At 31.5% G+C, this 27,839-nt stretch overlaps 1 protein-coding gene across 3 annotated transcripts in view; it reads right to left on the bottom strand.

The window, feature by feature from the left end:
* LOC131848002 (cyclin-dependent kinase 14) overlaps positions 1-27,839 on the bottom strand; it is a 90,722-nt gene that overhangs the window by 30,064 nt on the left and 32,819 nt on the right. For all 3 annotated transcript variants that reach the window (XM_059197736.1, XM_059197738.1, XM_059197737.1), the window contains exons 2-3: positions 26,385-26,471; positions 4,364-4,522 (exon numbers count right to left, since the gene is read on the bottom strand). In XM_059197736.1, coding sequence (XP_059053719.1) covers positions 4,364-4,522; positions 26,385-26,471 — 246 coding nt within the window. The remainder of the gene's footprint in view (positions 1-4,363; positions 4,523-26,384; positions 26,472-27,839) is intronic.

Here is a 27,839-nt window from a genome sequence, read left to right as displayed (position 1 = left end):
ATAGTTACTGAATTAATTGGTATAAATAGTATTTGCATGACGAAATATATATATATATATATATATATATATATATATATATATATTATAATATTATCTCCCTTCGGTATTGCCAGAGTTAGAGCAAATATATTGTAAACACATTTAGAAGTACAGTTAATTCTATAACAGTAATATATATATGTATAGTATAATATGTATAGTAACATATTCCAAGACAATACAGATCGTAAATACAATTAATTACAAAATGGTTCAGCCACATCACAGGAGTTCGGGGGGAGGGTACCTAAAGTGGGTATTAATCAATGATTTAATGAAATTTTGCTCGGCAATGGCACAGCAATGAAAGTTCAACAGAACCACCAGAAGACGATAATTTGCATATGATAAAAGAAGATAATAAATATTAATAGATATCTGAATTTAACTACGTTTTTGAATTACTGTATTTTAAAATACATTGTACATTGTCAATAAATTGATTAAATAAATGAGTTTTTTTTTCATTCTATTAATAAAAAATACTTAATATTTTTTTTAAGAGATCGACGCTTGATTATTCCCTTTTAGTTACTAATAACACCTACCTATGATATATGTACCTATTATATAAAAAAAAACTAAAGTTTATATATTCTGTACCTTCGATACGGGTGACCCACTCGCACTTTACCTTTTTATTGTGGACATGAGCTATTTGCTATTCGCAGTATCTAGTAAATATAACGAAACAAATCTGCAAAGGTTCTTCTGACAAAAAATCTATTGTTTTCTGCAAATTGCCGACTACAATAGTAACAATACATTCTGTATTATAGTATAGTATTTCTCCTATATCTGTTAAAGTTATAAGATACAATAAATATTTCTTCGAAATACTACAATTCGCGTGTCCCGGCCTGTTACTAGAGGCATTAAACCAGTGAAATCGCATAATTTCCGAAACATTTGTCAAAGCTTTGTTCTGAATAATTGAAAGAAAGCAAACAAGCCGTCATCTACAGCAAACATGAAGTAGAGACGGAACAAAAACCCCGGGGTGTATTTGGAGCAGTGTCCGAACAAAGATAAACACAACCCTCATTACATGTATATTTATTCAGTACTGTATAAGATTCTTCTTAGAAACAAGTTGTTTACACCTAAAACCCACATGTAACATGGAAAAGGGGAAATAAGTAATATTGGTCGATATATTTGTGTAATTTCATAAGAAAGAAAATGAAAAGTTTATTAGAGATAACATTATTTTTGTTACTGACCGTGTTATGTAGATAGAAATTAAATACAAAACGAAAAATTTGAAGAAATGAGCCGCAATAATGAAAAGACGTCATCTACGCCACCGCAATCATAGCACGATGTGAATGATCGACTATGACGAACAAGTATGTTTTGTTCCAGAAAAAACTTTCATCACGACGAAACACAAGAGAGTTAAAAACAATCGACATGATCGGGACAGAATTCACCAAGATATATCGTACACATTTAAACGTTTAATATAAGAACGTCCTTTTCAAGGTCGAATGATTAGTAGGGCCTTTGTTACTAGGCCAAATAAACACTTAAATTTACATATGGAATAAATTTTACAATCTTAATGAACTGCAAAAGAGGATATAGAGAAATAATAATGCAAATCTTTATCTGATTGACTGCAGTGTCTAAAAACAAGTATATTTAATTTTTTATATGTCATAAGGTCATAAGATAATTCTTTAAATTAATCCGGTAAAGTTTAGTGATCAACTTGTCTGATTGTTGCATGATCATTCGTGGTGTAATAATGGAATGTTGATATAGTTCCATATTTATTATATAATTCTATTTTATGATACCAAACAATTATAAAGGGTTTTAATAACGCTTTCAGTTCATGGAGAGAAATCATATTTCGAGAGGGAATTAACAATGGCGCTGTTGGCTGTCAGAAGTTCAGGACCAAAATTTGGTTTGTAAATGTTTGTATACGTGTGTTTGCTTACACAATGTCAAACGAGGGCCCTGTCACGAGCATGTTTCATTTGTATAAGTATTGCCTACAAAATTCAAACTTAAAGCATTGAACACGACACGCACCTAAATTATACCTACATGAAAAATATTATTTTCAGTTGCGTCGTCGACTAGAAGACTTCTTCTTGGCATGTATAAAAAATGCAGATAAGTAATTGTTTTTTTTACTTCATTTCGTCAATTACTTTTTTTATAATACTGTAGATGGAAATACAAAATTTTCTTTCTCTAGCATAGTAGAGAAGGTTATGGTCATTGGATATCAAAGATAAAATATTTTTATTAAAAAAATACTACATAGGTACATCAAATATCTATATTTGATAGTTTTTAGAGAATCAAAAGTAAATGCGTAATATAATTGCGATACTGCTTTATTTAAAAGTCGTGATAAATTATCAAGGGTCTTTAACCTCGAAAATTAAAGATTATTTCAGTTTTATCAAGTAATGTTAATACTAAGGATAAGTCTAAAGTATAGAAGTAAGCACTATCTCGAGTGTCTGCAGTCGTCAGCTTTTGTTCCTTTTGTAGTTAATGGAAAGGGACGGGAGCGATGTATATCGCAAACTTTTGAAGAGTTTCCATGACATATTTTATTAATTTACGTCTTAATTTTCCATAATGAAGGGGTCGTATTCGATACCATATTGACACTTTGCTGACCGGTGATGAGTTAATTACACGTTATTGCACTTGCAGTATATTTTTAATTAATCATATATTTAAATTAATGTAACGCCCACGTCAACAAATTGTTATGAAACAATCTCGAAAAATATTAATTATCTCCAAAGGATGACTGCCGGAGAGTAGCATTAAACCCACCTATTACACAAAATACGACGGCCTCGGTGGTCTACCAATTTAGCACACCGATTTACCGATGGTCACGGGTTCGATTCCTCGCGCGGTTCTAACATTTGTATTCATGAGTGTTGTTAAGTATCGGTCTGGGTGTTTTCTATATACATTATGTATGTATTTACAAAAAAGATACCCATCTCGTCGTCGTCTCATCGTCTGGTACCCATAAAACAAGCTCTGCTTACTGTGGGACTAGATGGCGCTGTGTTAATAGTCCAGGGTTAAAAAAGTCAATAAAATTAAAATAAATTGAAACGTAATAGTTCAAGTCAACAGTTTTCAGAACTCTTGAGAATAGTCGTGGTAGATTACGAATATAGAGAATGAAAAATATGTTATTGTAAACGGCATGTCGTAAAACGTGATTACTAATAGTGCTAAAATCTATTTGTGCTTGAAACACAATAGAATTCATCTATTCATATCTGAAACGGCTTATCACAAAGTTGTTTTCATAGAAGATCTACACGTACACGGATGAACCATAATCAGCCAGGTACACTCATTGTTATGGAACATAGTATAAAGGTTGAACAAATCGTAAGTCTCAATAACGTATGCGGGAATTATACCAAAGGGTACGATATAAATCACAGCAAATAATATAACATAAAAAAAGTTACATAAATGTACAGTTGATAAGTTGTAAAATGATTTATTATGTGCCATAAATATAGTATAATTATTTATTCTAATGCGTGTCCTTCTATTAGCATTTCGTGGCTAAACGGGTCATAATAAAATTTAATATAAAGATAAACTGATAGATATATATCACAACAGACGGAACATAGGCTATTTTTCGTATAAAAAAAGCAGACGAAGCCGCGACTAATATTATTGTAATATTATGAAAATGTGTTTAGGTAATAGATTATTGAAGAAAATTATTTTATTGTAAATACACCCAGGAAATTCTTATTATACTTGGACAATTTGGCATTATTTAGCTCGAGATGGCAGAAATAAGTAGGTATTATTCCAACAGAATTTATTAACAAAATGTCCAAAGGAATTAAAATAGTTCGAATCATGACCTCAAGGAGAACATAAGAGTATTTACGCATAATGCAAATCTTAGACGAAATCTATATCAATGTTAACTTGCGTTGACATGTACATATTCGGAAGGAGTGATTAACTTAATTATGCCCTTATGCGAAACCGCAATGCGACAGTAGGAACATGCCTGACATGAACAAACTGCCATCTAAACGAGTTCTGGCTTTAAATAGTAATTCCCTTAAGAACACATTTGTAGCTAAGTTTGTAGCAGAAAATGAAGATTAAATTCTGTCAATGAAGATTGATAGAAAAAATATTCTAGTATCGCACTTAAGAATAGAGCCTCCCATAGTTTTAATTATGAAGCGTGTAATGGTTTACATTTCAATAAACCTAAAAGAAAACATCAAACTTTGCACCAGAAAAAGCGACCTTAAGACTATTAAAAGAAAGTAAACATTACACTAACCGTAATGAGGCTCCTTGTCATGTGGTATGTTGCCGTTTTGTTCGAGCCGGTCCAGGCACTCCTCTGAATATCCATTGTATGACAGTTTGCCGCGGCCGCCTCCGTTCTGTTGCCTGCCGCGGCACTCGCCACTATCCCCGTCGGGCTCGTCTTTTGTTGCTACAACCAAAAAATGTATATATATAAGAAAAAAATATTTTATAAATGTATCCGCATTTATTTAAGAATCTAACGCTGTTTAAAAAGTACTTTATCCATAGTGAACTGTATGTTAATAAAAGTTATGAGCACTAGAGCGAAACCGGAAGTAGGCTAGTCAACTTATACAATTGTGTGGCCAATACGGTAGTATTTTTGTTTTGCTATAGTCATAAACACAAATACAACATTTGGTAAATTGATAATAATAATGAAAGATGAAAAAAATATAATGATAAGAAATGCTTACATTGAAATAATTAAAGTCGGTAAATACATAATACATAAATGTACATTGTAATTGTAATTTTGGCGACATTTAATATGCAAATTAATTAACTAGATACAATCGGCTACTGCGGGGTGCGTCCCCGTAATAGTATTTACTCAGGAAGCCGCGATGTATACGAGTATTATGTACAAATTGTAGACAAAATGGTGTTCCAAGGTATATATTATATATTTTTTTATAATAACGACATTTTCTATGCATATTCAATCCAAATTTAAATACCACCATTAATGTATATTCCATAAACTGTTTCAGTCTTATCTTAAACTCCAATAAGAATGTCCACAGGTCATTAATGAATAACATATATCAAATAATAATAGACATGTAGTATGTAAGTACAGGATTCATAATAAGAAAAATGTATTCGTTAGATTTCATATGCGACAGTGTCAGCACGTAATAAGATATACTGTTAAAATTGTGAGCATATTTCCAACTTATTCTATTATCTTTATATTAATATCGAATATTGTGTACTAGGACAATAGATATACTTAAGTACGTACTGTTGAACAACAACAGACATGAAGAAGCTTCAGCTATGAGTGTGTGTATATTCTAATATACACACACTCATAGCTGAAGCTATTACCGCAATCAATCAAAGAATGCATGAATTATTTATGCATTCTTTGATTGATACATACTTTTATATTCTTATAACAATATTCTGAACATAAAATACTGAAAAATTATAAATAAAGTGTAATATACAATTTGCAGAAGTTAATTACATTCTCGTGATCAGTAGACAGACAATTGGATAATTTTGGGATCTGTTAAATAAGTTACAAAATGCGTTGTGTAAAATTTCCTGTTGGCTGAACTCAATTGTTCCGTCGACAGCGCGGTTGATTTTGGCAGGTTAATTTATTGAATAACATTAGAAGAGACTGCGCCAAATGTGTATTAATCTATTAATTAAAAAAAATAACTATCCGAGAAAATAATAAGTTGTAGGTTATTTGAAAACACGACATTTTAGTTTCTACATAATAGGTCTTCAAACATGTAAACCAATATTGATAAACGGAAATATCTATTAGAATATGAAAGTTTTGATTTAATTCTTCCACAAATCATATATCACGATGTTAATCCAGCTATAAAACATTTGGAGTTACTCCTGACCAGCTAGATAAGTGCAGACTGTATTTCTTATTAATATAAAAGTATTGGTAATAACACAAATTATCCGATGTTACGTGTGATATAATCTGTACGTGTTCTCACAAATATAAACCAACTTATTGTCTTTATAAGACACGTATTCACATTTATATTCACAACTCAGCGGTTTATTCGGCCTCCATATAAAGTAAATTAAACGCACATTAGAACAAATTAATATGTTCTCGACCGTGACACTTATCCACATAATATTTTCGGTGCTCTAAAAGCATTCACTTAAGTTGGTTTTCCAACATTAAGCCTCTTTAAGCGTTATGTGGCTGTTAATTCAGAACAGAACTCAATTCGAAGCAAATAGCACGGAGTAACTTTCGAATGCAATGTTCATTTGTTTACTGTACAGATGCAGCTGTTGCACTTGGTAGAATATCCCTAAAAGCTCTATATTAAAATCAATAGCTCTATATTAAAAAAGGTTCACGTGACATAGAACTACTTTTAATAAACTTATAACATTTCTATTTCGAGATACTACAAATATTACACACCGTTCATTGCTTTATAACTGTATAAAATCTGTAAGACTGCTGGCGAATGGAAAAGTTTGTAAAATACTAAAGTATTGGAATGGAATCCACGATCTTAAAATATTAACAGAACTGTGCACATACGGGCGATAATCCGTGCAAACATAGTATGAATGCAGTGTAAATAACGTAGCAAAACAATGGTTATTGGTTTTTTCCGGGTTAGATTATCGTGGGATTAGAACAGAGAAGCTGCTGAGCACGTGCATCGACCGGCTGCGATAAGACTCCTCTTATAAAATGTTGAGAACAATACACTACCTATTGTTTTCTCTTTAAAGAATGGAGCACAAAAAAGACGTATCAATATTTCAATTTCATTCTATAATTTCATGTATGATTTACTTTCCAGAGCAGGCCTATCCTTTCGTACCAACTACTGTTAATCAGGTTTATTTTTAATATTCTCGGGCTCGGGGTAATGTGATTCGTCCTAGTCTTGCTACGGAGTTATCATTTTCATCAACACAGCAATCACGACATTAGCCCGAAGTTGGCGTCCGTAATAAAACGTAGATTTGCTCTCGACTCGACAAAACGACTCTTTTGACTGCGTTATTGCGGTGTCGACAACGAATATCGTCGCTCGGGTCTGTACGTTTGTTACTTTCTTTGGAGCAATAATAATTTTGTCTAAAATTATACTAGTAAGTCCAATTATATTATAAGCGAAGAGTTTTAGGATTTCATTATAGTACAGAAGAAAGGCACATCTATACAAAATAGTATTTTGTTTCCTGTGTGTTTAGTGTGCAGCAATATATTATATACAGTTTTATGAACTAATAATAACGAAGTAATACTATTTATATATAACAAGAAGTAAATGCAAGGGCGTGCATATCCGATTCCGGAAATAAATAGCATGACTTGGCGACCTTGCGGCTGCGGTTTCATAAGTATCAAAATGTAGAAAGAGATCGACTATTTATATACTAGTAAAAAAATATAACTATTGTATTATTATTATCATATATATATAAATCAGTTTGTGCACTTTTGCAAGAGTACAATATTTTTGTATTGATCAACCAAGAAAAAAAATAGCAAAGGTTAACAACCTCAAGTCCAGAAAGTTTGAAAAGGACGCATCCCAAAATTCAGTCGGTTGGTTGCGTTGTGAGCAACGAATTGCGAAATGGGAAGAGGGTAAACACACGTCAAGACATCAACAATGAAGACACTCAATTTAGCCTTCATTAAGCAACACATTTTTCCACCCTTCTCCTGAAAGTAATGGACTTCAAATTATAGGCTACGTAAAGTTTGTATCTATAGAGCACACAACACCTTACTATACAATAAATTGGTTAGAAATAGATGTTCGATTTACTTCTTGTCCGCAACAGAAACTAAAATTAAGTCGAGTGGAAAAGGCTTTAACTTTAATGTTTACGTGAAATAAACTCCATGGGGAACTTTTCACAAAACAGCTATAGCTTGTGTCAAAGTTGACAAGGGTCACGATTGGAGCCTCTGGGTCTACGCTTTCAACAATACCAGCTTATCGAATAACGTCTGATCAGATCGCTTTCAACATTGCTTTCTACCTGTAGCTTGTTAAATGTTATTAAAGTTATATTTGATCCCAGTCAAAAAAATATTTTAGTAGGGAAATAAAAAGTTATGTGAACGTTTAAGAATACTGAAACATGATAAAATTATTTTCTAGAATTACATATGGTAATAGCGACGATATTTAGATAATGAACAATAAATAGAAGTAATTTAAAAAATAGGTGTTTAATAATAAAGCTGCAGTATTTAGAAACAATATAAGATCTATTATCAACATTATAAGATCTATTAAATATTTTTTTATGTAGAAATAGTATAATTTAAACAAGAACAGTACAAATAGTAAGCTATAATCTTTGAATTACTTGACATTTGTGCAAAGGTCCTCTTGGTGACCGTTATTTTTGTTCGTTTTATTTTTAGCTACTTTTAGTGCAACTGTGCTGGTTTATTCCCATTTGTAGTAAAACATTCACGAAATTTATAGTGCCCAAGTGAATCCGGATAATATTTATGTAGGTAAGTATCTAACATTCATACCCTGTAAATAAATTATCAAAAAACACATTTAAGATGGCAATATGACTAAGCTCTACTAATGCTCTACTAATATAGAGAATAACCTATTTCAAATTTTAATTTAAACTAAATAACCATAAATAATTTCATAACACCCTATCTTAGATATGGAAGGGTATTGCGATCTAGTGATATGTAGCAAAATTGTTGGTTTTAGAATATTAATCACAAATTTTTTACACAAAAAAAATGAATTACCTTTAACATTTTCACCAGCCAGAGAGTGCGATAAATGCTTATAAAATTAGGTTGGGCGTTGGTGATTTTAGCTCACAATAAATTCGGCGCCACAATATGCCGCGGGACATTTTACGCCATACTTTCCTGGTGGCAACGATGTAGGTCACGACTACTAGGCTACAGCCGTTTTCTGCTCACGGCTCATTTACGAGCACTAGCGGGATTGAATGTCTAATGAGGGCTCTTAAGTGGCGAATAAGAAATGTTAGACAAACATGTAGTCCAATGGTACGGTATAGCTAAATAAACAAAAGCAATTTAATGGATGTGTAATTTAAAAATGATTGTACCAATTTTCTTACACTGCTTATAGTATCTCGCGATAAACTATGCTCCTATATCAACTATAATATCTATAAAAGAATTGATAATAACCTGATATTTCAGGCTTTGTAAAGTTTAAGTTCAGCAAACAAAGCTGTACATACACTACAAACACACAAGATAGATATAATCGTAGTTTACTGCTAACGTTAAATTAGCTTCTCCTCCTCCTCGAGGTTTATTAGGAAAATGTTACTTAATAATAATATATTTATATAAACAGTAATAGCGAATAACTATAATAGCTATATAGCTATTATAAGTTTTTCGCCATTACTGCTTTACAAGTCTTTCTATTTCTACCTAAAGGTTACCTGGTAGAGAATGTCAAATGGCATTATGTTCGCCTTCTGTCCACGTGATTTCGTACAATAAAGAATAAACAAATATATTCATTTTAGTCAGCAATAATAACATCCTATTTACGAGTAATATATTTTAAAGTAGCATTTTATAGCAACAGCTTTAACATTCTCAAGAGTGATAGGTTTTATGAAAGTAAAAATATTTACAGCAGTATTTTTATTTTTTGTCTCACACGATTTAGTATATGTAGCGAACGTCCAAATCTTCAACAAACCGCTTATAAATAGGAGAATTATTCACTGAGGACTAATAGCTTTAGATCATTTAACAATGACAACGACACCTAACATTGTAGGTCACTTTTTACGATGGAAGATAACTAATAAGGCAATTTTGGAAAAAATAATTTAAGATTCAGATGGTTGGACTGAGATTCTATTTTGAGACTGTCGAACCTCAAGAAGTGATTCGGGTAATGTGTTATTCTCACTTTTGAACACTCATACCATATTTTTAACACTCATTGTAATTTTGTGGTGCGATAGCTGTGATCGGTTATCTATTTGACAGTGTAGACCTTTTCCTTATTCCTGCTGACGGCATAATCCGTAAAAAGATTCTCCATTTCAATACTACTTTTTTATTCCTGTCATATAAATATCCGTAGTACCGACGATTCGCCTTTTAGAGACCCTTTCAAAAACACGCAATAAAATTTGGACTTTTGGTGAAAATAACAATGAAATTCACGATTGGATACATGTTCTTAAAGCAAATCAGTGTACTCAACTAATTTACAATAGTTTCTAGCAACGTATAAGTAGCTTAATGTATCATTACATAGTATAAAATAAAGTCGCTGTCGTTGTATGTCCGTGCTTATGCTTATGCTTAAATCTTTAAACGCAACTGATTACGAAGCGGTTTTTTAATAGATAGAGTGATTCAAGAGGAAGGTCTATATATATAATACCTGTACACCCGTGTGAAGCCGGGGCGAGTAGCTAGTATTGTATAAGATTAATTATTTCTTTGAATGAAGAAAAAGTGTTCTGTTAATGAAAAGTTGAATTAACAATTTATTTATATTAAATATCATCAAAATCTATATCTATATAATTATAACATTTTGACACGATATTAGGTCGAAAATGAATCTATTTCGTTATATAAGAACTAAATTAATGTTTAAGGCTATCCCAACAGAATTATTAAAATTGAGATTGAAGTGGTAGGTGCAAAGTGCATATAATTGAATGCAGATACTTCGATATTACATGCTACCTTTTCTGTGGTAAATCTAAAAAAGTTTTAAGCAAAAGGACTTTGTTATCACAAACAATTTCCATTTTCATGTTTACATCATTTTTGTTCTATAGTGGTTTAGAAAAGAAAACAATTGTCTAGTTTGGGACTTGATTTTCCGACAATATTTTACTTTATTTATTGGAATTGCAATTAATATAATTTAATGCGAAATAAATAAAATTGCCAATCTATATGATTGGCAATTTACAGCATTATTAGTTGTACAATATTTGGCCAATAGCACAGCGTAGTCGCTACGGGCGAAACCCGGTGACAGACGTCGGATTACACTTTTTTCCGCTGGGCTCTCATTCAGCGAACGTCTGGACTGTAACGTACGTTAAGGTCCTTCGTTCCAATAAATTGTTGCAGATGCTGCATACGAGCACAGAATATACAAAATAGTATATGCGACTAAGGTAAAAAAGACTGCTTCGTCCACTTTCAATGGTAAAATATTAAATTTCAATTTATTGCAAATATTATAACAGTTGTGGCATTGTAATTTGATTAAAAGAAAAATAGCAACAAAAAGGAAACAAAATAAAATGTATAGCTATATATAATTAAACTATATTATACCATTTTGCTAAGTATTACTGAGTAATATATAAACCATCACTTCCCTAAGATTTCTTTTTATAATATAAATTGCTGTGATTAGAGAACATTTGGATCTATCCCGATTTATACCTTAGATTTGACCTTTAAGGTCCTACTGTTTGTCTAAAAGAAACCCACGAAAATTGTGTTCAGTTCTATTTTGTTTAAAAACGCTCAAGGAGAATAGAATAGTATGTATATTTTTATATAAGTAGCTTATATAAAAAATATAAAAGAAGAAACTAATAATCTACGTGTTTAGTTTGCTGCCGCCCCGTAATACTCTTCTAGATTTTCTTCAAATATTACTTAATATGCTTCACTTGTATTGATTTTATTAGCATTCTCTATTATTAATGGAGCGTAATTAATTTGACATTGGCCGGACATCGACACGGTGTCAATGCGACCAGTTAATGTATAGTAACGACATCAACAGTGTCATGGCACAGGAAGGAACGGCCCATATGCAAATCAAACAACAACTTTTAATAGCTAACCTTGTTATGTTATACAATTCCACTCACATTTACCATAATACCGCATATACAAAAACCTATTGTGTATCTGACCTATTAGTAGGTTGAACGGTAGTCAATAGTAAAGGTCAACACACACAACACAGATAATTCAAGATATTTTTATATCGGAGCGGATACCATATTTATTATTATAATATCATATTACTACTAATAAGTAGACAACAATAAAAGTCTCAAAAAATAGTTTAACGCGGGATATTCTATATATGAGAAACCTACAAGAAACGTCCAGACGTTTCTTGTAGGTTTATTAATACATATCTAGTCGGTATTGTATCTCCAGAGATACAATACCGACTAGATATGTATTAATAGTTAGGGATGATACATATAGCATACAGTTAATATATATATATCAATTGATTGCAAGCCGTGTATTAGATGTCGGCACTATCGCTTATATACTGTTGTGTTGTTCTCTATGATATTAATTTAGCATACCAGCTATACATATTTCATGTCGGTATGGTTTGTACACATATTATAGATTACTACCGATGTTACTAATATTGAAATCAATATTTTCGATATGTGATTCTGATCTGTTTCTATCAGATTCACAAAATATCAGGAACCAACGTATTTGTAAGTACGTACGTGTAAGTATATCAGGTCAAACTTTATATACATTGTGACAATGTATACGTTTTCTGTTAGTTACATAAATGTTATATTTTTGTTGTACAGTTCCAACGCGAAAATACAGATGCAATTCTAACCTGATGCGTCATTTCTAACGCCTATGATATGAAGTTGTAACTTTACTCAAACGCAGTCTTCGTATGCCGTAAACCGTTATTGCCGTCTTATCTGACTATACGTATGGTATTAGACGACGAGAACTTACATCAAGCTTAGAAGATTACCATAATTAACTCGTGAATGCCGATAAGATGGTTAAACTTTGTGCTAAAATGTCTATAGTAAATGTACATGGAATTCAAATATACAAAATACAGTTCTGTTAATATTTTCATTTTTATAGTGCTATGGATAGAAGAATAACCAAATACATTTACAATAAGAAAGTGGATTTTTATGTTGATGCTAATCTAGTGAGGAGAAAGTTAAGCATTCTTGAAATTACAGTGTGTAGTGAAAATTATATATAATATACCCATGTGTTAATGTTACACCTAGAACACTCACAAATTATACAAAAGTTCTCTTTGAATAATTAACAGAGAAGAATAAAATAATTCCACTAACAATGCTAATAAAGTTAAAAGTATCGTAATATCATGAAGGCGTAAGAGAAAGAAAATTAAAACTGAATAATTATCGGGGTCTAAATTAATTAATTAGTGGGCCGCCACTATATTGCTTAGGTTGAACATATACATGAGTTTGCATCGCATATACATGATATTGCAAATTTTGAGAAATCGTCCTCAAATTTAAATCTTTACAGTTGATTTTCTAAAATTAAAATTTTAGTTCCATGAACTACCCGACACATATTACAATATTCTACAAAAGATTTCAAATAAATGCTGCAGTCCGAAAGTTCTCCACAAAAACCACAAAATTTGTGCTCGCCATAATTTTAATGCAGACTACGCCGTGATAGACAAAAGTATCAGCATCTAATCTTATTAAGTAACTACTGAATGGATTGGTGAGTTCTGTGGTGGGCTAGCATTCGCATTGCACTAATGAAGGACCGGCTTCAAATTCAGTTGAGCGAATTCGGAAATTTGGCGAACCAACTTGCCTTTCTTCGCGTGTATTTGGGACTTGGAAGGATGTGTTAATCGTAGGTAATATTCACAAGTAATGTAAAGTTATAAAGTAGGCATTATTTCCATTCAAAACGTCTAATTACACACATTTCTATGTTATGTGTGTATGCCAAATTTATTAAGTATTTAGATATAACATCATATATGTATATACGTATTATAAAACTAACTACCATACGTTGTTGAAAAGACATCGAAATCGAATAATTTTGTATGAAAAACGTGTCACTATCACAATTAGATTTATTTTGTAAATCAATCATTAGTTATTCATATAAATTTTAAATTAATACAATTGTCTAAGCTAGTTTATAAATGCAACCCATTTTAATAAAGAATTAAAATTGTCTTTTACATTTATAGATTTATTAACGTTATAGACGTACTTAAATTTATCATCATTATAGCCTTGCCTTTATCGCATTACTATTTTCTCATACAAAGTATACAATATGAACATTAAATTAAAGACCTTTATAATATTCATATGGTAAACTTTTTCAATAGAAATTGTATAAATTTTGTGTAATAGTGTATAAAATTTTACGCAGTTCAATTAATTTTAAATACACAATAATGATATAAATATCTAGGCCGAGAGGAGCCAACAGATAAAATAGCCTATTGACATACTTTTAGTACTATAAAATCAATATTTGCGCACTTTTAAAGTAATGGGGCCAACTAGATAAATAATTTTAGCTCATGTCGTGATTATAAGACAAAATTTTCTACATCTGGCAATAATATCCTATCTATCTCTAAACATACATAAATAATATACAAAAAAGTATAAAAGATAGAATAATTTCAAAATATTCCATCTAATAATTCAATTAGAAACATATTATAGAGCGACTCTAATAAAATCCGACATACGCTAATTAAAAACAAAACTATTTGACCAATAGCAATATTATATACCAATACTTATCATGGGTTAGCCATAGGTAAATCTATATATAAAACTATGATGTGAAACTTTTTATTGATTCAAAGAAAGGTCAAAGTTTACATACACTCCAGCTTGTTGTACCGTGGCCCTTACCTTTGTATCGCTTAACATTATTAAGGGGACGTAACGCTCCAGTGGATCGGAAACTCGCCTCCTTGCTACTGATATCCTAGTACCTAGTCACTTTATTGACACAATACCTACTGCGTTAAATGATAATATAGAGGCCATTACATAATAAACCCTTGATAATTCACTCTAATGGGAATATTAAGCTTGCAAATCGTTTCTAATTGTATATATCACAATAAGATTATATTTACATATAAATGATCGCAAATGGAGGCTGATAATTGTTATTTATTTATCTCTGGCTGATTCTGATATCGTTTCAGGGCAGTTTCACTTATAGAACATGGGTTTAAGAAGGATATATTAAGGCTTCTTAAGGGTCGCCTCAAACGCGATGTGAATGTCACATCGCGTTTGTGTGGTGTGTTAGGTGTTTTAGACGTTTCTAGACTTCGGTAGTCGTTTACCATAAGATGGGTGGTCTACCTGATTAGAGAACAACAATACAGTTTCTTGTCTGTTCTTCATGCCAGGAATTTCTTTATCACATCATTTTGACTAACGCTTAAAATCGTTAGTATTTATAGCTTATAACCGACCAGCTATCGGACATTACAATATTGCACTAGCACCGACTTATATCTATTTATTAAGATCAATGCTAATAACTAAAACTGGTTTAGATTTGTCCGAAGTACGTATAATGTGTATCGTTGAATAAAAACTTTTAAAAACAAGCATAAACATGTAATTTAGCCATGTTAATAGCCATGTTTACATTGTATAAGTGTTAATAATTTGAACTTTAAACAAGTTGTAGTACTCGTAAATGAGTAAAAACTAAACACAACTCTTTAAATTTAGTAAACATTAGTCTGAAGTTTTAATATTAGATCTACGTCTGCCGTACTTATGACTCACTATGATTATACTGCCCGTCAGTTTGTTTAAACTGCATCGGTCGATTGTTTGCCCTGAATTGTTAGCACCGGGTTAATGACTGTCCCTGACTCCCTTGGGAAAGTTTGTTAACATCATCAGCTCTTTAATGCTCATTAAACGTCCTCTTTTGATTTACTTGAGCAATGTTTGGAATTCTTAGAGTAAGTCGATTAGACCTTAATAAAGAAAGAGCCAAATAATATAACTTTTTTAGAATGCATCTAAATGAAATACTATTTAAGGAATAGAACATACATGTATTGACAAAGTGATTAATACATATCAACAATTTTGAACAGAAAATTCTTGTACACCTAACTATTAAAGAGAAATGGATAGAGTCATATATACAGATGAAACTAAAAGAATTTTCTGAAAATCAACAAGAGAGAGACAAGGGAATTAAATATATTTTTTTAAATGGTCTATTCATTGACGGCCTCAGTAATCTAGCGGTTTTGCATACAGCCTAATCTCTGGTGATCGCAAGGTTCGATTTCTCGCATGGTACAAAAAATAGTTTTATGAGTATGGTTATTATTGGACTAGGTGTTTTCTATATATATTTATCTTTGCATTTACCAAAACAAATATTTGAGTATATCTGTCAGTTGTCTAGCACTCATAACACAAGCTCTGCATAGTTCAGACCTAGAGGTCGCTATTTACATAGCGACCTCTAGGTCCTGTAGTGAGTTATTATTACTACTATTATAATAATTATTTATTGAGCAATATAATTATAGGCTTGTTGGTAACAATATAGAGACCTACATTTATCCGTGACCAATAAAATCCGAAACTATTTTATATACTAGGTAAAAACACACTTAAATGTCTAATAATTGCAAAAGGTGACTAGATTTGAAGGACGGTTAAAGGGGTGAAGATACTCATACAATAATAGACGTTACTAGTACATCTCTCGATACTAATAGTGTTTATATTATTTCATTCGATATGTAAATAGTTTGATAATCTGCCAACGGAAAGTGTGCGAGTTAAATAATAAAAAGTTCGATGAACTTATCAACATTATCAGAATAAGACTATTTTAGAATTTCCTGGAATTTCCTTAGAGTATGTCAGACGGTAATTAGTACTTAAAATGAGACTAATTCTATTATTATTTACTTATAATAAATATCAATGATACATAATTATAATAAACGAACATGGATTATAGTCACGGACTCATTGCCAGTACGTATTTATCTCACGTTCATTTTCACAAAATCGTTGGATTATAGTATTATGCTAAATTAAGTACATAGATTACTTAGATACCTTATTCATTACTGATATATAATTCGTAGTAAACCTATAATCTAGCAATTGGCAGAAAATATTCATCATTAACAACGAAATTAGATTTTGATCTTTTTGTAGCAATAGCAAGCAACTATTGGGCACTGGAAATAGAACTAGAATTAATAGTACAGTAACATTACATTGAATTCGGTCGTCAAACATTGTTGACGTGATGCGTGGGTACAACGAACCCTGCATCATAAGATGCTTACGTAATTGCCTGCAGTTGAACAACAACAATTGAACCAATAGAGCCCGTACATTTAAGCGTTGGAGAATTACTATTAATGTTACATTAGGGGCACAAACAGTTACTAGTCGTTATAAATGTGGTTAATAAACTCGGACAACTTTTGTTATCATTTAAAGCCATACACCATATTTCAAAAGATTAACATTCATAATTTTGTGGTTGCAGCGATGCACTGTGAAAAATGGAGTTTAATTTCTGATAAGAAATCTGTAGGTTCATGAATTGTTATTTATACTGATGAAATTTGGTACACATATACCTACAGTAATGTATAGATTAAATAATAGATTAAACAGGTATTTAATTTATAGATCATGGTAATATGTACATGTAGCATAAACATCGACTGTTTTGCCTCTCCATGTGTAGTGAAGTATGAAATCTCGTCCAGTAGAGTTGAACGAAAACATTTTAAAAATATTTAATCTCAGGAAATTACAATCCAAACTAATAGCGGGAATAATTCTTACATTGCTTTATATATTAAATTGGTACTCTACATCTTTATTCTTCATTCTAAAATCTTAAATAAAATGTGAAAATTAAAAAGTTGTTTTAAAAAGAACATACAACCATCTTTCTAAAACTGTAGACTATCTATCTGACACATTTTTGTATATGACTTTGAAACAAACATACGCACATGAGTTTGGCACCCCATTAATGACCTGCTTATGAAAATTTAAAATCATTTTGCATATTAAATAAACTATTTTCTAATAGAGTTTTATTCTAATATTTTCTGTACTGGAATGCGATGTGACAATTTTGTTGTTTGATTGCTGCATTTTAGTGATTTGTTATGTTTAGTCCACGTGTATTCATACTAAACCCAAGTCTTGCAGAGGTTTCAGGGAATTCTTTAAATTGTTGCGACTTCTAAAAAGCGACTTAATCGCCACATCTGGTTGTTACTTGTACGCAGCATAAAGCGTTCCGATATGGCGTAAATTTCGCGAAAAATCATTCGCCGATGCTAAAAGTAACAGGCCTACCTTGCCGTCAAGTGTTGCCAGCCCATCTGAATATAAACGGTTACCGTAGCCTATAGACGCCTGAAACAACAGGGTCTTCTATGTGCGCATCCCCGACAACCCAATTTGACTTTTAACGCCATGTAATTGAAATCAAATAGACGTTATATTCAATAATATCGCATCCTACGGTCTATATAAATACATGATTTAGATTGATTCTAACGATAAATTGATCAGGGTTTGATCGCAGAGCTTGAAAACTTGCGACAACTTGTCAAAATTTATACATAAATTCCAAATAATAACTTTATCAAGTAATATTAAAATTGAAATAGGCACCTATATGATATTATATCATATATGATATGATATAGGCTAGGATAGACTTTTAGCGTCCTTTTTCCACCTAGTTACAATCTTTTTTTTCTTTGAAACAGTTTAAGACATTTAACGTTTATGTTTACGTATTATACCCGCAGAATAGACATCATGTGTAGGTACAGTAAACTTAAAACATTTGCAAAGTAATCAATTGTCTGAAGTAGACGTATGAAGTTACAGTCAGAAATAGAAGCAACATGATACATGAACGTGAAGAAACCAATAAAGCAAAACGATATTAAGTTCCTTGTTCAACTATATATCTACTCGTATCAGTAGATCTATATATAAAATATGTATGTGGACAGGGCTAGTAGGGTAAATAACTATTATCTATCAACGACCCGTGCGGAAGTCGACTATCAATCAACGACCGCATAATAGACACGTTGAACCGATGACGCACGTCGGAAAATAAAAAATCTAAAGGGACTAAAGTCGAGGTAAGCATTTTTAGCATAAATATCAAAACATAAATCACTCCCTAAATGACCTTATTATGCTGATGGTGGGAGACTACAGTGTCATCTACTAACAGGGATTAATCGGACTTTTATTCACTTAATTTTCAATTTAAAATCGCAGCTTTAATCTTTTGGTCGGGCGCCAAGTTAGGTAATCGTGTTATATAAATTTGAGACTTGGAAAATAAATGCGATGGTAAATTGAGAATTTACCTAATAGACAAGATAAAAATGAAATTTAGGATTAGTGTATTGCTCGTTGTATTTTATTTTTAAATTGGTAATGGTGGAACAATGATCCTGCTTGCTCTAGTGTACACTGTATACTAACAATATGAAGAGATGAAAGGATTAGTGGGAAGTCAAATTACTTAGCCACCAGATAAAAATATTGATAATAGTCCCCATTACTACTATCAAACGAGTCTCCCTAGTACTAGTAAATAAAACCGGCTAATAAATGGGAATTCTTCAATTAACCGAAACAACAATAATCAATACATACAACAATCAGCCAGAGAACTTATTTAACGAATCATATTTTTAATCCGAACATAAACAATAGGTACGTTAGAACAATTCATTCACAGAGAATTCAAGGCTAAAATAAATACGGGCGTCACTCAAATCGATTACGCAGTCCATTCAAATGAGATTTCAATTGGTAACATTCCGGAACGTAGAGCTATTGGACAGTGCCAGGCAAATCGTCAAGACCCTTTTATGGCGCAGCCAAGTCTACGGTAACAACCGCTGATTCATGTCTGTGAAGGTCGCTCCCACTAGTAGATGCTTCCGTTGCGATTACTCATTGTTTTGCGGTTTCATACAAACATCCACTATACAAGTTTCTGTAATTGTGTGATTTTCCGCATACTTTTAGATAAGGGTTGTCAATATTTAAAAAATGCAGTAACTTATCAAAGGTTTGACGTTAAATTATAGCAAAGAGACGGATCTAGATTGTAATTTATTGTAGGAAATAAATGAGAGAATATAATCATTGACGATTACTCAAGTGTTTGATTTATTACATTTTATCAAGGAAATAATAAACTGATAAAAATGTATTTCATTACAATTATCGTGATAACAACCCATTAAAGATCTACTGTTAGTGATGTTTCAGGGTTGACAGCCTTAGAACTTATAGCCTCGTAACATGAAGTAAAAATGTGATAAAATCTTGTTCTTGTTTTCTATCGATTTGGCTCTCCAACCTCGTACATGATGTAGGTCTCGTACAAACTTATACAGAATTAAAAATGTCTTCGAACCTAAGATCAAAAATCTGTGAATATTGTGTTGAGAAAAGTTGTGAATTCTATAATTTTGTACTATCTATATGTAGCCATGCAGAAAATGGACCGGTTTATCTATCTGTACTAAAGAGAAAAAGGCGTACTGGTAATAAAATAGGTAGGCAATAATAATATAACACACGACCATAAATATTTGTATACATGTTTGGCCGAATGTTTACTGTTTACGACTGTCGTGACGCGAGCACGCCATATATTGTGTAACAATCGTAATACATGAGTTGTACGTGAACCCTAACATTATTAAATATAAGCGAATGAAATATAGGTATATATATTATACGGAAATGAAACATATTATAAAGACGGATATTGAAGAAAAAAAAACTACACCAGTTCCTAAGTATATAAAACACGGGTTATACAGGGGTATAAAAACGAGCGCACCTAATTTAAGTTATAGTTACACCAGGTTTTTTACAGTATCTTGGTTGGCACTGTTGACAATAAATTTTCGAGATAGCATCATGAATCACGAAGCATTTTAAAGCTTTCTCGAATAATATTCTTTATGCAAAAAAGTGCAAGAAAGACAACGACTTGATTTAGTATATGCATGTGGCAAATAATTGGAATATCACATTCACAATCGTTATTAAATATATTTTAATCTGTATTAAATTCGTCCACCTGACAAAAGGTGGACCAAATTACATTTATTTATAAAATATATTTTAGACTATTGATCATTCTATGTTCTTCTTCATCTAAATATTTATGTATGGTATATCCAATTTTGTAATGAATAGCTAATAATCTAAACCGTAGAGAAAAATAGATAAATAATTTCACACTTTTTCATAATAGGAATGTAATATTTGATAATACTTTTTGTGTATAGGTCTAGAATCTTATTTTAGTTAGTATTCTATTTAAAGTCAGTAAAATATAATAATAATGTTACAGCTGGAAAATTCACACAACACCATCTAATCCCAAGCTAAGAAGAGCTTGTGTCATGAGTACGAAAAAACTGATATAAATACTTGTACACATTTTTTTAAATACATACGTAATATCCTAAATTATACATATATAATAAGAAATCAAACCCGCGACTATCTGAAGTAACCTCTTTACTTTGTGCTAAAGCGCTAGACTACCGAGCCTAAGTATGTAGAATTAGATACCGTCTTCTTTCTTTCACTTTTCTCTTATTCCATATTAGTAGTAACTTCTATATTGACCCTGAATTTATATTAAAAAAATTGCAAAAATCTTCACGAGTTTACAATTTATTAAAAGAAAATAAATAATGGCTATGTTTTGCAGCAAATGGCAAAATTTACAATTGATTATCGTTTATCACATCATTGGTTACAGAATATATATAGTGCTTATGCTGTAAAACAATTGCATTGTTTTGATTTGGTAATAAAATAACAAGTGAATTGGAATTGCGTTTGAAGTCTAAACAGATGACAATCATGCGGCCAATGTTCACCTACTAAACAAACAAATGCGTATGTATTTGAATTTAAATGAATAGATAACTTCCTGGCGACATCATAGTGTTCAATCAACCGCGAAAATGGTGTGTGACTGATAAGGGTCAGGGCAGGGCCAATCACCACGCACTGATTCCTAATCGTTGACTCACTTGAACTATTCCTGAAAGGATTATTGAACCTGTGAACTGAGCAGTGAACGACTGATTATACACAATAGAAAGCAGAGTAATCTACTTGAACGTTCAAACTTGGAGGTAAAATGTCTTAAACAAATTCTAAGTTATTACTTTGAATAGAATGAGAAAAAACCTTCTGGTCTTTGAAATCCAATATTTCAAGTTATGTTGAACGAGAAATAATTCGTCTGACAAATTGAATTGGATATTACACCATGACAACTTTTGACATAATCGTATATATAACTCCTAGTGAAGAACCCACTTGTCTCGAGTCTCGAGGTAAATAAATTCTATCTCAATATGTAAGTGACATTTAAATTATTGCCTCTACATAATTAAATTATTTAGATTTATTAGATACGGACGTAATTTCTCTTATTACTAATTGATTGTCAGTCAGCAATTTATACTTAGCTGCGCTTTGGTGGTAGCAGACTGAAACGAATTAATCAAATTTAAATATAAATAATCTTGTAATCTCCTACATTGCGAAATGATCGAGACTCCACAGTATATTACGTATACTTTTTTAAGTGTTTGCAATTTATATAGATAGATTTATTTGTGTAACTAAAGTTTTTCACGTCAAAAACTCAAAACATTATTATTAAACCGTTACAGATATGCGGGATCACTCATCTCGTAGTGGAGTATGATTAAATATAGATGAATAGTGTCAGATATAATTTGCAATGCGTACTGTTTACAAAATGTTCAAATAAATAAAGCCCACACAGCCATTTCAATGTTATATAGGTATATAAATAGTATAGTACAGATACTCACTTTAAAACATAATACAATATTAAAGCGACAGGATACCGCAGAGCGTCACTTGTTCTGTCTTGACAAATCTCTTTTGCTTCACATTCATCAATCTTCGGTTACCGTCTACAGTTACTAACAACGATAATCCAAATTCTCGAGAAATAAACACGTTTCCGACACTTGCAAACACACATTTTCCAGATAAGTCGTCGTACTATATATATGTATAAATATATATTTTATCCCTAATGGTTACTTTAGATAGAGACGTGTTTAAATGAACAAGTGGGCCTCAAGGAAAATAGCTTCATCGATTGCGGAAAAGAAATACGTTAACAAAACATTCCCACACTGAATGGGTTAGGGCAAATAATCAGTACAAAGAGGTTGGCAGTATTTCGGTAAACCACCAGGTAATTGTTGGGGCAAGGCGTCGTAGATAAAAGGCTTTTCATGTAAGGTAAACCCAAACATTGAATGTATAACCGTGAAAATATCGTGATATTGGAAAAAATATGATTATAATATTCAGCACTGTTGTGTTTGATTCATGTTAGAAGACTGAAATATTTTCTGTGTTAATAATAGCAAGCTGATGATTACAACGTCCATGGAGCAATGTCACGCATCAAGAGAAAATAGTTTTGACATTTTTAGATTTAACAAGCGGTATGTTAATGGGTGTACTCAAATCTAAATATAGTTTATGTCAGTTCTAACAAAACATAGTTTATTTAACGACGCATCATGTAGTTGTTGTTCGATTGGTATTTTTAACCATCGACGAATAAGAGTATCTGTAGCATCGTAGTTCCTAAATGTATTAATTACGATACGATTTTTTTTTATTTAAAAGGTAACATGACGTGACTGAGATAGTTCTTAGCTACAATTTATTAGAATATTTTAATGCCGGGTTAAATTAATTTTTATAATTATTGCGTTAGTAGTGTATGTATGTGTTTCGTTAATGTAATATACATCTACATTTTCCAAAATAATCGATCCTTAGAAAATTAATCACCTTTATAAAATATTATGTCAATAAAATTAAAAGCCTGTAGTTATCATGTCAATACGAGTATATATTTAAATATTTTAATTAAAATATAATATTAAGTTCACTCTGACAACTCTACAGAATACTCAAACATATAGTAATTATACGTAATTGACCCATCACTCGTCATAACAATGGATGTTATTTTAGGACTGTTACAAATACCAACGTGTTAATTTAAACTGAATGATACAATGCTCTAATTAATAATAGTCCAGCGACAGCAATACTATCTATATTAAATCTATATTCATATAGAAAGCTGAAGAGCCTGTTTTTGTGATTCGATGTGCTAATGTCAGGAACTACTAGTCGGATTCCAAAAAAAACAAAAAAATTTGACTAGTCATTTCTTGCGGAAGATTATAAGTTGTTAAGTAGCTACCATTTTACCTAAACAGACGAGCAAAAATAAAACGGTCATAAGGAATGTTTAGCAAAAAGAAGTAATAGTGAGGGCGGAAGATGCTACGTGATTCAGCGGGCCAGAAGACAAGACTATCCGCAATTTATTTTAAAATTATATGGCGAGTGGTGGCACGGTTCACTAGTGCACGGGGCACTACTGCATGGAGCACAAGTACTTAATTTTATAACCTGTGACCGAATTAAAGGCTTAATGAAATCACTATTTTTCATGAAATAATATTATTGACGCCATAGACTTCAAATTTAAACGTTATATAATTTATGTTCATAATTGATAGACATTTACCTATCCGCCTACACGCAAGTTTTGTATAAATCTACTATTAATTAGTTTGTGGACAGGCCAATTGTGTAACGTGCATGCTGTGATGATAAATGACAATCGAATCATGACGGCGTAAATTGCTGTTTCAGTAATTTACTGTAACTTGCATGACATGACAACTGACAACGAACAAATATACATACACAACAATCAACTATAATTATGAGGACTATCGCAAAAACTAATAAACGATCTTACAGGTGCCATAGTAACAAGTTTTTTTTAATGAAAATGTATACATTGAGTTGTTCTATGACTTTATGAACAGACTCTATCTGTCAGGTATAATTTGTTAAAAATAATACATACAAATTTTATAACACACATCAATCTATTCGAAAGCTTATATAATGTATTTAAAATTAAACTAAAAGGGCGATGTTCAAATTTATCATACATTAATAAAATTATCCGATATACGATATTAATTTCCTTAAATTGGAATAGGTACTGACATTCCTTATTAATTTTTTATTTCAAAGTACATACTTAAACAGAGACTTCTGAGAAAAATTGACATAATAAATTTTATCGTATCTTTCATATTCATTAAAAGCTTAATAAATTATTTATAGCTACCTAATATACTCATTTTATTTCAAATTAAGATTTATGTGATACGAATCGAAACGGGGTGCACACTCATTTTAGCTCAAAGTGAAATTTATGTCAAACAGAGTGCGTCGGAGTGCATTTTACAATTCGGATATAGACATATGAGTGCCTATCATTTTGGTAGGGGCCTGCTACTTGCGCATGCTGCGGAATACTAGCAGCTATGCTATGTTCACTGTGATACAGGATGCTGTTGGCTATGTGCACATTGTACAGAATGCTGACGGGCGTAGACATTATCACCCTCATACAAGTATGTACGAGAATTAGATCTACGAAAATCGGTCAAAATTATATGCGATACGAAGTATTATCATACGGGCTAACTATCTTAAAGTTGATAACAATGGTGCGCCTAATACATATTTTCAGGCGGATGCAATGGACTGCGACATATCCGTGCACACCCACTCCAAAGCATATCCTTTGTACATTATACAAAGGTAAAGAGCATCAGATGTGAATAAATATAAAATGAGTAGATATAATTAATATAATTACAACCATCTATAAACTTAGTACTGGATAATTGGTTACGTTTGTACATACTTACATTTAGATAATTTGACTTCAATTTTATACAAGTGTATTGTGATGTAAACATATATTATAAGACGAGATAATAATAACAATATCCCGGTAAACCATTAAATAAACGTGATTAATTGACGCTTGCTAAGTAAATACAATAAAACATTGCAGACAAACTTGTTTTACAGTACCTAGCTAGTTCTTAAGCGAGCAGACCAGTGGTTAGTTTTTAGCCTCACTATCCTCAACGTAGCCGTCTAATGTTTAAGTATGTATGTGTAAGTTTGAATGAATAAAGTAAGAAAGTGACAATTATTCTTATAATATAGTATACAATATTCAGAACAAAAGGAAAGAAAGAGAAACATCTCAAGTTTATCTCTAGTCAAACTATGTATTGTCCATATTTATAAAAGCATAATTATGTGTGACTGATAACTATAAAATAAACAATAATTATCTAAAAGTGTATCCGATGTAAACACGTGTCCGAAGGGCCTGTAAGTTGAAGGAGTATGAGGACACAGCCAGTGAATACAGAATGGGTGTGAAGTGATAAAGCGCTTTCTATATAAATATACACAATTTAAATTATATTAATGTGTGTACTTACATAATCTACCGAAGCTAAGGGACAAGCGCTTCCGAAGCTTTTGCATTTTGCTCATAGCGCCGCCCCTTTTTTCTCTCATTGTCACGCCTGAAACAAAAAAAATAAAAATTAAAGTTTAGACAACGAGAACATAGATATTGTATTTTTTTATTCTAATCCGGCGTTCTAATATCTCTGACACAATCTTAATAGAATATGATAAAAAACGTAAGATTCTATGTATTTAATAATAATTTAATTATTTTATAACCTATAAATAATATTATTTACTCTTAGTTACATTAGAAAATACATAGTATAAACGATTACAGCTTAAATATAAACGAGTAAGCCATTACCGCCTATAAGTACCCACTAAATACAAAGTAACAAGTTAACACGCAAACACTAAACTGGTATGTAAAAATATCTTAGTTCTTTTCATTGTTATTATTTAATTCCAGGTATACCTTAGATAACTACTATATATTTTTCGCTACTTCATTTGCATGGAATTAGCCACCGACTCCAATATACCGTCTTATCTTACCAAAATCCATTCAAGAAAGGACAGATTCTAATAGAAATTTTTATTAATTATTTAACCTCTTCAAGCTACATATACCATTCCAACTGGCCAGTATGTTATAACTGGACTAAAATCCTACTTAAATGTGAAGTGATCCATCCCCATGCATTAATGGACTTTCAGGAGTTATTTTTTAGTAGTTCCATAACTAAATTCAAATTAGCCGTAATAACAGTTATATTTTCATTAACGCTGTACTGTGTTATAATTAATAACGCGTTACGTTACAGACGGAGGCTCTACGGGAAGTAACAAGTGTTACACTGCGCTTAATAATTAATTATACGAGTTATAAGTTGCAGTCACGCTAGCACCTCTCCTTAACGAAACCTAAATAAGCAATAGCATCAAGTTAAGGGCAAGAAAGGCAAGTTAATCCGTTTAAATAAATTGTCTACTAAACTTATAATACCTAAAATATGTACATATATGTTTAGATTTATGCTATTCAATACCGAATGATGAACAAACCTGAATAAAATTAGTATTATACATAGAGGTATCAGTCTCTATCTTAGATTATCTCTATATTAGAAAATAAATATTAACAAAAATTGATCATACATATTTTTTGCTAATATAATAGTTTATGAATAAGACCCAACGAAAACATTAAGTTAGATTTCTTCTTTATTTAATATTTAACAGAATACATGCGTAATACTATTGTGAAGATTGTATTTCATGCCAAAAGTTCACGCAACACACTTAATTCACCAAATTACTTTTCTAGTCAATTATATACGTATTATACAAAACCATGTATCTACAGATTATATATTTCATTTTGATGTAACGAATAAAGGCATTCTGTATTAAATAAGTATCATTTAACAAGATTAACTCTAGTGTTCTTGTTAACGTCAATATACCCCTTAACAACCGAT

Source organism: Achroia grisella, unplaced genomic scaffold (assembly GCF_030625045.1).
Source record: "Achroia grisella isolate CSIRO2021 unplaced genomic scaffold, CSIRO_AGI_Agris_v1 utg546, whole genome shotgun sequence".
NCBI classification, from domain to species: domain Eukaryota; kingdom Metazoa; phylum Arthropoda; class Insecta; order Lepidoptera; family Pyralidae; genus Achroia; species Achroia grisella.
This window is presented reverse-complemented; position numbering and strand designations above follow the sequence as displayed.